Raw genomic sequence first — 11,776 nt, 5'->3', positions numbered from 1 at the left:
AAGCCTTCCCAGAAGAGCTGAAGCTGTTATAGCTGCAAAGGGCGGGCCAACTCCATATTACATTCATGTGCATGTCCCAGTTTTGGCTATTTTGTCTCCACTCTAATTCATCCCAAAGGTGTTCTATCAGGTTGCAATCAGGACTCTGTGCAGGACAGTCAAGTTCCTCCACACCAAACCTACTCATCCATGTCGTTATGGACCTTGCTTTGTGCACTGGTGTGCAGTCATGCTGAAACAGGAAGGGGTCATCCCCAATCTGACCGAATGTAATTGTCCAAAATGTCTTGGTATGCTGAAGCATTAAGGGTTCCTTTCACTGGAACTAAGGGACCAAGCCCAACCCCTGAAAAACAACACCTGAATTCAATGATTTGGAGGGGTGTCCCAAAACTTTTGGCAATATAGTGTATGTTACCAGGTTGGTCTCAGATCTAATTCTCCATCTCAGCTGAGAACTGGTTAATGTGTTAGCTACCCTTATAAACCTGACAAAAAAATTAATGACAGTTATCAGAACCTTCAGGTAATTTAATAAATTAGTCAGCTAATGTATTGCCTATGTCAATAAAACTCGGCTAACAATGGCTAAATAGCTTGTTTAAGTCCGCTGTGAATGTATTTATACCACAGTGCTTCTGATTAATGCTGTTTCATTTTCTATAATAGCAGCTCTGACAATCATGCTAGCTCTAAGGTTTATAGAAATTCTAATCCATTTATGCATTAACACCTTACACAGGGCCTGGTGTATTGTGTTGACATGCCACATGACCCAATTTTTTTTTTTAAATGTTTGTTATGGTGAGGTTTTTAATGTGAGAAGACTTTGGTATGGATTATCCAGCATCAGTGCTTTCAGAGTTAAGTCTTTAGGACTGAGGACTTTTGCTGTAACAAGGCTGGTTAAACTATATTATAACTGTTATTATGTAAAAGATAAAGGAGACTAATTTGTTGTGTGCATGTTCCACATCATTAAACACAACTGTAAATTAATTAAAAGTGTAGCATGAACACTTGAAATGTACTTGGGAAAATAATTAACAGCAGGATGGAGTGATACCGCGTGACAGCATGGAATAGATCATTTCATGGGTCATGAGTGAAATGTTCATCTTCGGAAATGATGTTCAGAAGGAAAAATGAAAAGGGGAAGACACCAATAGTGCAGCAAGGTATTTCAACTGACACTGAATATTTATATTCTTTTCTCTTAAAAAGCAATTTTTTATTCTTAACTGACCGTAATGGTATATTTGGGCCAGAACAGAAAACACTGTAGTTGTCCAGTTCCTATTTCTTACTGCCTAAAAGTCTTTCTCCACAGCTACACTGCATCATGTTTAGCATTAAGCACAATGTTTTAATATTTTCAGTTATTTTCTGTCACAATTACTATACAAATGCTGTATAAAAATTGTACAAATCATAATTCTGAGTTAATTGCGCCTACAAGTCCATTTAACTGAGAGGTATATTATATTATATACCTTATACACTGATCAGGCATAACATTATGAGCAGTGAGAGGTGAAGTGAATAAGACTGATGATCTCATCATGGCACCTGTTAGTGGGTGGGATATATGAGGCAGCAAGTGAACATTTTGTCCTCAAAGTCGATGTGTTAGAAGCAGGAAAAATGGGCAAGAGTAAGGATTTGAGTGAGTTTGAGAAGGGCCAAATTGTGATGGCTAGATGACAAGATCAGAGCATCTCCAAAACTGCAGCTCTTGTGGGGTGTTCCCGGTCTGCAGTGGTCAGCATCTATCAAAAGTGGTCCAAGGAAGGAACAGTGTTGAACCGGTGACAGGGTCATGGGCGGCCAAGGCTCATTGATGCATGTGGGAAATCGATGTGGGCTGGCCAGTGTGGTCTGATCCAACAGACGAGCTACTGTTTCTCAAACAGCTGAAGAAGTTAATGCTGGTTCTGATAGAAAGGTGTCAGAATACACAGTGCAGGATGGGTCAGGGGTGTTTTGGGGAGCAAAATAGGAACCAACACAATATTAGGCAGGTGGTCATAATGTTATGCCTGATCAGTGTTGTATAATTATTCAGGCACGTGACTGCAATTGTAATTCTCACATACTCCATGCTACACATTTCGATCGCATCTATAAATTACTTTTGCACAAAAATAACTACTTAAATAACCGCTAGTCTAAAGACTGCACACGCCACACTTCAGCCATCTTTTAGCTTGAAACAAAGGGGCGGAGACAATGATTTAAGAAACTCTGCTGGGTTCAGTCCTAAACGCCTCTCTATTCACTATATAGGTGCACTACAGTAGGATATGAAGTACTGGTATTCTGCAGACTACGTAGTGCACTACATGTTCAATAAAACGAGTCAGGCTTTGGTAAAGAAAACTGTTCGCTCAATGCGTAAACATCGCAAGGGTAGGTGTTTCGTTTATCCATCAAAACGAGCCTAATTGTTATTTTTATTTGATTATATATATATATATATATATATATATATATATATATATATATATTCAAGGTGTGTATCATATAAGATATTAAACTGCCATGACCATAAAAGGGCATTTTGAAGTAACGATGCTTCTGCATGCGCAAGAACTTTTCTCCAGTCTCGTGCTGTTTGGGATGTGAGCTCGTGCACTCTGTAATAGTAGAAGTAATGAAAATATATTTGTGTTTAAACTTTTTATTATGATATAACTTTGTTGCCGATATAAAGTCAGAGAGATTCTCAGATGCAATAACCTAAACACACCTGGATTTTACATGAATAATGCTACTATATTATTATTATTATTATTATTATTATTATTATTATTATTATTATTATTATACTGATAATTATCATTTGCACCTCTGGAGTCATTTACCTCTCTCTCTCTCTCTCTCTCTCTTTCTGTGTGTGTGTGCGTGTTGTGCGTGTTTGTGTATCTCTTCCTGCTGTTAGTATTTGTCTGAGCACTTCCCTTTCTATGTGGGACAAAAGGTTGAGTAGTTAAAAATGACTATATCTCAAGTAATATTGTATATAATATTCCAAGGGTGCACAAACTTTTTCACATGTAGCCCAAAATCAGCCATAAACCCGTTTACAGATATTGTTGCTGTATTTGTAGCTCTGGTAATTTGTCATTCTTTCCAATATGTTTCATTAAATGAACAAGAAAAGTTAGACGGATACCAAACACTGTATTGTGCAAAAATATTCACATTTTTTATATATTTTTTGTTTACACCAGGATTCACATGATCTGAACATAATATAATATAATATAATATAATATAATATAATATAATATAATATAATATAATATAATACAATATAATATAATATAATATAATATAATATAATACAATATAATATAATATAATATAATTTTTTATTGTGCCACGATGGTTCATTAACCAGAAAAAAACCCAGACACTTCAATGACCTGTCCATGTTTATGTATTTTCTGTAGGAGTAACATAAATCAGACTACAAGATATCACTCACAAATATATCTAATAAAAATAGCAAATAAGTTCAATCACATTCATATCTGAAATGACTGACAATTATGTAAAAGTGTTGAGCTCTCTCCTGTTACCTGGAGCAGAAGCTTGCCTTATCACACATCACTCATTTTTGTACAGTCCTCTAATCTTCAACTCCATTTTTTTTTTACAGCATGCTATAAAGATAAATGGAGATTGGGATTTGAATAAGAGAAAAAGAAAAGATTAAATGTGTTTACGAAAACACTAAGACTTGTTTGTTACGTTTGCTCTCGGCGCCAGTCATGTCCGGACAGTTTGAGTAACATCACCACAGTAAAAATGTCAGTTATGTTGTTTACGAGTGACTTTAGACAAGCCGTTTGTAAAAGTGTTATGTTGGGGGGTTTTTTTTGCTGCATTTTACAACCTGACTATTTCCTACATGTTTTCTGAGTCTCTGACACACCTTTTGATAAACTCCAAATGGGATTTTATATTTCTTTTTAATTCTTATATCCCCCAAATTATGGCTTTTGTCTCACCACTTGTCCATACAACCCAGCTTTCTGGAGTGTCCAGTCTAATGGTTGTCCTTTGATCCCCTATCTGAGCTGTGGATCACTCTGGCATTCTCAAAATTACTCTTGGCCTATTGATAGCTTGTGTAACTAACATCACTTCCTGGTCACTAGATTTTGGTGGACAGCCTCCTCTAGGCAGAGTTGTGCCATAATCTTTTCTTTTTTTTAAATCATGCATTTAATGGTGCTTCACAAACTATTCACAGTACCATACCTGATTTTTTTTCCATAACTCCATGTCCCAGACTTGTTTAGACATGTCCTCTCTGTTCATAAACCTGTTTCTTTAATTTGGCTTGTCTTTCTTAGACAAGACACTGTAATTTATATGTTTCCTGAAATGCTTGATGCATTGAGAATGTTGGTGGTGTCATGTTCTCTGACTCTTTACTACTGACTAATAACTCCAACTTACACTATATTGCCAAAAGTGTTAGGAGGTCAGCTTTTACATGCACATGAATGTAATATGGAGTTGGCCCGCCCTTTGCAGCTATAACAGCTTCAACTCTTCTGGGAAGGATTTCCACAAGGTTTAGGAGTGTGTCTATGGGAATTTTTGACCATTCCTCTAGAAGCGCATTTGTAAGGTCAGGCACTGATGTTGGACGAGAAGGCCTGGCTCTCAGTCTCCGCTCTAATTCATCCCAAAGGTGTTCTATCAGGTTGAGGTCACCGACCAAACTCATCCATGTCTTTATGGACCTTGCTTTGTGCACTGGTGTGCAGTCATGTTGGAACAGGAAGGGGCCATCCCCAGACTGTTGGGAGCATCTTTGTGGCACCCACAAAGTTGGGAGCATGAAATTGTCCAAAATGTCGTGGTATGCTGAAGCATTAAATTTTCCTTTCATTGGAACTAAGGGGCCAAATCCAACCCCTGAAAAACAACACCTGAATTCAATGATTTGTTACAAACCTTTTGGCAATATAGTGTATTTGCATTCATTCATTTGAATGACTCTTATCCAAAACAAATTAGTAGTGAACAGGAAAAGCCACATCTTAACACCAGTGTTTGTTAGGTGTCTTTTTTGTATTCAGAAACATTATGTAGACTAGTCATGAAATAGTTAAAGTATGAATAGTAAAGTCATAATCTTGCAATTTGCATTAATAATAGTGAATAGTAGAATATGAGCAATTTGCTAATGGCATATTAAACCTGGCATGTTCGTTTTATTATTTATTGTAAGGTCATGTCAAATTTTAGTAACCCAATTGAATCCACATGACGTGACATTGATGTACTGTATATACCTGTGTGGCTTAGAGAGATGAATGAGGACGCGTTTGAGGTCCCTGAAAGGAACGAGTATCGCTACCTCGTTCAGGATGAGGCTGAGGAGGAGGTCCAATATGTCCGCCGCTACTACGTCAGCCCGTTCCTGCAAGTGTCCCGCAGGTGTATGTTTTTGATTGGCTGTGGCATTCTCGCCCTTCTCACTCTCGCCGGATACCTGGCTTACGTGGCCCAGACTCCACCCCATAGTTACGCTCAGGTGCTTACAGACTGTGGATGGCTGCATGGACGATGGGAAGACAGTGCCTATTCCTTTAAAGGTATCCCATATGCCGTGCCACCTGTCGGCGAACACCGCTGGCGACCTCCGACAGACCTCAAAGCAAATGCAAAGTGCTGGGATGGTGTTTACGATGCCACACATTTTCGCAGCATTTGTGCCCAGGTGCAACCTCTCAGGAAAGATGGGCGTGTGATGGGTCAAGAGGACTGCCTGTACTTGAACATCTGGACACCCAGCCTGCTGCCTACTGCTGGCTTGCCTGTCATGGTGTGGCTCCATGGTGGACATTTGCACATGCTGAGTGGACAGGAGAAAGGCTACTCACCCACTGAGGAGCTGGCGAGAAGAACACAAACTGTGTTTGTCAGTCTGAACTACAGGCTTAATGCGTTCGGCTTCATGGCTCTGGAGCTACTGAGAAAAAGTTCTCCCACCAATACCTCAGGTGAGTCTTTTCATCTTTTCAAAGCAGCTGTTGGATTAGATCTATGTTCATATTTATCCAAACTGTTCAAACCTTCTTGGAGGACTAGTTACAGTAGTTATAGACAGATGTTCTTTAATAGATTGAAAGTGTGTGTTTCTTGTTATATAACCTGGGAGATCTGGTACAGAATTACTAAAGTGGATCATTTTTTGAACACAGGGAACTACGGCTTCATGGACCAGATTCAGGCTCTTCACTGGGTTCAGAAAAACATCCATGTGTTTGGTGGAGACCCAAAGAAAGTCACCATATTTGGTCAGAAGTTTTCTTTAATACCAGCTCCTCTATAGTTTTCTGTAAACAAGTGCTGTATATACAGTGCACTTTGTAAGGAACCATGTTGCATTTAAAAGAAATAATAACTAATGTGGAATTATTTATTTATTTATTTTGGTTGTCCATATTAGTCCACATACAGTATAGCGTCCATATTAAATGGATTGTGTAGAAGACGCTGTGGTGTGGTGCATTACCAGTCTAATGCTGATTATTTTCCTCTAACAGCACATACTATAGTGTTTTATTCCTCTACGAGCACAGTGATTATCCAGCGATTATCTGATTTTATATTTATTAACAAAAGACACTTATTTATAGTTACATTAAATGTTCTGAAGAAACATTAGTTCCTGTTATTCCTGCATGCTATAAACAATAGCAATAAGCAGGCATTTCCTCACCAATCCACCCCCACTTCTCTCTCTCTCTCTCTCTCTCTCTCTCTCTCAAGCCCACAACTCCTCAGTTCCTCTGTCCTGAAGATTTTCCTGAGCTGGGAAACTTTCACTCTAAATTGCTAACAACCAAGAATTCTTCCATAAATTTTAAACATCCGTTCCCTAAAACATACATATGTAAATGATGATACACTTTCCATTGTTTAACAGCACGTTTTTTAAACATATGTTTATTATTAAGTCTTAGATTATGTGGACAGTCTGCTGTACACATTCCCGCTGTTACTATAGAAACAGTAACACAATAGAACCAGCATATTAATATTAACCTCTTTCGTGTTCCAGCCAGAGCCGTGATGTTATGTAATAATAATAATAATAATAATAATAATAATAATAATAATAATAATAATAATAATAATGCACACCTCCTGTCCAATCACAAGCATTCAACTGTGCTGTGGTATAATTTCAATAGAAAAGAATACAAAACTTCTGTCCAATCAGAGTTGAGAATTTAACCATGCTGTCCACTACACAGTTTACAGTGTAAGCTATAAATGTGTTTATATCATAGCATGGTTAAATTCTCAACTCTGAGCTGTTTCAGTTAGTTTTTATCTAAGTGTTTTTTATCTAACTGGATGGGTGAATGTGATTTCTCAAAATAGCACATGTTTTTAGATCACTTTGCCTTTTCATTCCTGGGGAAAAAAAAAAACATTTTTAATAAGCAATCTCTGCCATGTGATGGATGTGTGGTCTCCTGCTTCACTCACTACTCAGAGCCACATAAAAAGCCCTGCAGACAAAGATGTTGTGCAACCCTGCATTACATTTCACAATCTTCACAAAGGAGATGTTTATCTAAGAACGCTTCTTACAGAAATGTGTCCTAACAAATCAAAGTTCACCATATAGGGCATTTCTGTGTTGCATGCATTCTTCAGCTGACTAATATGCTCCCATTTCCAATTCTCTTCAAAGGAGAAACATCAGTATTGGCTCTGATGAATTCACCTCAAGCTAAGGGTCTGTTTCATCGTGCGATTGGAATGAGCTCCTCGTTCGTGTCTAACAGCACGCTGGACTCAGCCGAAAGAGACAACCTTGTGTTCTTGAAGAGAACAGGCTGCCAAGATGTCACTTGCCTTCGAAAGCTCAACATAACTCAGATCCTCCAGGTGAGATGCACTCAGCCAACCCCTGGATCCTCGTCCAACCCATTCCCATCGTTCGTCTTCTGTTTCAGTTTCCAAAACACCTGAAACTAGTAATCAATTGCAGGACTATCACAATTTCAACACGTTTCAAGTATACAGACTGAATAGAAACTCTTCCAGTCAAGATTTTGTGCACTTTAAATCCAGTCTCAGTTTTGTACTAAGTTTTTGATTCTGATCCAGTCCATATTTCTCTTTGGTTCTATCTCCTCAAACAACACAGATCATTAATCAAGCTAGTGCAGCTATTAATTACCTAGTTTGCGCTTGATTCAAGCAGGAACAGAGCTTGTATTTGGATAATGATTGTGTTGTGTGTAATGTGTAAAGAATTGAAAGAAAACTCTTTCTTGTTTTGTCTGCCCAGGCCATTCCATGGGAGGAATACCCATCCTGGGCAAAAGATGGACAAGCAGACATCCCTGTTAATGGAAGTTCATATGGTCCAGTTGCAGTTTTAGATGGTCATGTTCTCATCACGCATTCATTTAAAGCTTGGGAGAAAGGTGGATTTTATAATGATGTTCCATTCGTGGTAGGAACAACAGAGCAAGAAACTGACTTCAGGTAAACATTTGTTAGCTTTATTTTCTTTTGCCAACACAAAATTAAGGCTATAATATCTGTCTTCTCAACTGTTCTCAGTCCACCGATGAAGAACATCTCTACCTGGACATGGGGCGACTACCATTGGTTTCTATCAGGTATCCATTCTAGTCAGTGCTATTACTGTGTAATACCTAAAGCAGGATCTCAAAAAGACTTTTACATCCCCTCTCTTTCTCTGTTCCTGTTTGTAGAGAATCTGAGGCCATTTGGTGATGATGTGCTATCCCAGGCCCTGAAGCTGTACAACAGTTCCACTCTATGTCCAATCAATGACCGCTGTCCTGAAAGACTCTATACTACTTTAGTGTCAGATATGCGAGCCAGCTGCCCCAGCAACCGACTCGCCACCCGAGCTGCAGGTCCACAAAAACACATCAGCCTTAGAACCTTAAAATCTCTCCTTTTCTGATTTGGTTATTCTCTCACTATGTGATACGTATTTCAGACATCATCTAATAATAGTAACTAAATTGTGTTTGTGTAAACTTATTGAGACTTGTTAAATGCTGAGACTGTTCTGGTTAGGGTTCAGCCCACATCCTGACAAAACACACCCAAAAAGAAGCAAGTTCCCCATGGTGTACAAACATTTCTGATTTGCAGTTTTCGCTTTCCTAACTGCAGCTCTATCTCAAGCTAATGTCTGAGCCAGAAATATGTTAACAGAACCCTGGCATAAATAAACTAGCCAGATCAATTAAATGAAAACCTCAGTCTATTTTTTTTAAGCAGCTTTGAATTTACACTATATTGCCAAAAGTTTTGGGACACCCCTCCAAATCATCGAATTCAGGTGTTGTTTTTCAGGGGTTGGGCTTGGCCCCTTAGTTCCAGTGAATGGAACTCTTAATGCTTCAGCATACCAAGACATTTTGGACAATTTCATGCTCCCATTGTCTCCGCTCTAATTCATCTCAAAGGTGTTCTATCAGGTTGAGGTCAGGACTCTGTGCAGGCCAGTCAAGTTCCTCCACACCAAACTCGCTCATCCATGTCTTTATGGACCTTGCTTTGTGCACTGGTGCGCAGTCATGTTGGAACAGGAAGGGGTCATTCCCAAACTGTTCCCACAAAGTTGGGAGCATTAAATCATCCAAAAATGTCTCGGTACGCTGAAGCATTAAGAGTTCCTTTCACTGGAACTAAGGGGCCAAGCCCAACCCCTGAAGAACAACACCTGAATTCAATAAATTGAAGGGGTGTCCCAAAACATTTGAGTATATGTATACACAAATAACAATATAGTGTATATGTTTTATATAAACACTTCTTAAATAGTACAAACTGCACCTTTAAGGTTCATTCTCATTAATATAAGCTCATGTAACGTTAGATGACACTCATTGATCTGATGTGGCTTCACCTTTAAAACAAAAATTGGCAGACCACGCAATTCTAGCAGTTGAATACTACAGTTCATCTACCTCTAAAGTTGAAATCAGCATTGATGCTCAAATATAGGCTGAGACAAAATATGGTCAGGTACTAAAACACCTGATTGATGTCACATCTGCCAGGTCTGGGCAGCTTAGTAGTAAAGTCTTGAGTTTAAATGTTATATTTTATCTCATAAATGTTTTGGTTATTTCCAGAGGCCTTGAAGAGCCCTGTGTACCGCTACCTGGCGACCTACACACCATCCAAAGCAGCTGATTCATCCACCTGGCTCCCTTATCCAAGCCGCTTCTCCTTCCACACGATTGACAGCTTGGCATTCTTCGGTGGCCTCGAGATGGCACTCGGCACGATGACCTCTAAAGACAAAGCGTTTCAGCAAACGCTCACCAAATACTTCATCCAGTTCGCAAAAGAAGGTGAGCGTCTTTTGTCGTCTTATAAACATACCTCAAATGCTTTTATTGAGTATCCTTGCTTTTCAACGGGTGCAAAAAATTTTTACATCTCACAGGTAAAATGCCAGAGGATTGGCCAGAGTTCCCATCCCAGACTGTGATGCTGAATGAGACGCTTTCTGTGGCACAGAATTTAGCAGAGCGATGCGCTCTGTGGGAAAAGAGCTTTTATTCATATGCCTGGATCAACTAATGTGGACACTCACAATGTAAAGATATGCACCAACCGTAAGCAGCTACGGGAAGTCATCCGGCTGTTTCGTATCGCATTTTTAACTCTATTGAGTTGGCCAAAAACTACAGGGAGGAAGTATTTTATCTGCACTGAAAGTCAAGCACATTTTTGTTTAATTAATCATTTAAAAAGCAATGAGGGAAAATACATGGTGTTGAAGAAGAGGTAAACTTGCTTGACTCTGCAAAACACATTAACAAATCCTTTCTTAGGCGCTGCACAATAAAGTCAAAAATCCTAAATGAGGATCATTTACCACATTTGGCTAGAGTTTCAGTGTAACCGGTTTCCCTTGCACTTTTATTGTTACATTCTAAGCTTATATTCCTGTCTTTACACCGAAAGGACACCATACACATCATTTAACAAGCGAACTGATTTATTCCTAAATGAAATGAAATTTAGTATTCATGGAAATCCTGTAATTTCAGAAAATTTCATTAATTCTTTTCCTTGATCATCAGTGCAAATGATGAATTAGAGCCGTTTTCCTCCATCCAGGTGTTATAAATGCACCTTCTCTTCGTCTTGAAAGGGTGTCTTGCTTTTGTTATCTATGATCAGAGGGTTCCTGACCCTTCCAGGATGGAGACTGTGATTAGAGAATCATTCTGTAGGCCTGGGCTGTGCGCTTACACGTTACTCCTCATTCTGTCACAGTGATTGGACAGGTTGACTTGTTCGATATGTGCGAGATGACTAGATGAAAGGCTCTCATTGAAGGAGGGCGCATGAAAGTACCGACATGTGTAGACCCACATCAAAGCCCTGATTCTTTCATTTTGTGCAGCAGCTTCGTAGGGGTCAGAAGCTACACCAAAAAATTTTTTTCCCCTTTTTCTCCTGGGACTTGTTAAATGTTGTGCTTTCACATTGTTGATTACTTTTCATATATATAGTTTTATATACAATGATGTCAAATGATTGCATTTTGGAGGTCAGCTTTTATTTACATAAAACTTTATTTTTTCCACTGATCTACAATAAACACCTTTTTTTCAGGTGAAGTCGAATTAACGTCCTTTATTTTATTTTATTTTTTTTAATTCCACACAAAAGGGACAGGCAGACAAATTTCAAGAACGGACGTTGAGTGTTTTCTCAAGAGCGC

At 38.8% G+C, this 11,776-nt stretch overlaps 1 protein-coding gene across 2 annotated transcripts; it reads left to right on the top strand.

The window, feature by feature from the left end:
• The first annotated feature begins 2,296 nt into the window (after positions 1-2,296).
• On the top strand, positions 2,297-10,638 carry si:ch211-71n6.4 (para-nitrobenzyl esterase). Of its 2 annotated transcripts, XM_058387458.1 has the most exons (10): positions 2,372-2,409; positions 2,942-2,980; positions 5,329-6,026; positions 6,228-6,323; positions 7,733-7,929; positions 8,336-8,535; positions 8,614-8,672; positions 8,769-8,936; positions 10,170-10,391; positions 10,487-10,638. In XM_058387458.1, the coding sequence occupies exons 2-10, from the start codon at positions 2,967-2,969 to the stop codon at positions 10,621-10,623; spliced, it is 1,791 nt and encodes a 596-aa protein (XP_058243441.1). In that variant the 5' UTR covers positions 2,372-2,409; positions 2,942-2,966; the 3' UTR covers positions 10,624-10,638. The 2 variants fall into 2 exon arrangements, with proteins under 2 accessions (XP_058243442.1, XP_058243441.1); XM_058387459.1 differs by lacking the exon at positions 2,942-2,980 and having other exon boundaries at positions 2,297-2,409.
• Positions 10,639-11,776: the final 1,138 nt, after the last annotated feature.

This window comes from Hemibagrus wyckioides, linkage group LG04 (assembly GCF_019097595.1).
Source record: "Hemibagrus wyckioides isolate EC202008001 linkage group LG04, SWU_Hwy_1.0, whole genome shotgun sequence".
Taxonomy (NCBI): domain Eukaryota; kingdom Metazoa; phylum Chordata; class Actinopteri; order Siluriformes; family Bagridae; genus Hemibagrus; species Hemibagrus wyckioides.
The sequence above is the reverse complement of the archived record's forward strand: the minus strand, read 5'-3'. Positions and strand labels throughout refer to the sequence as shown.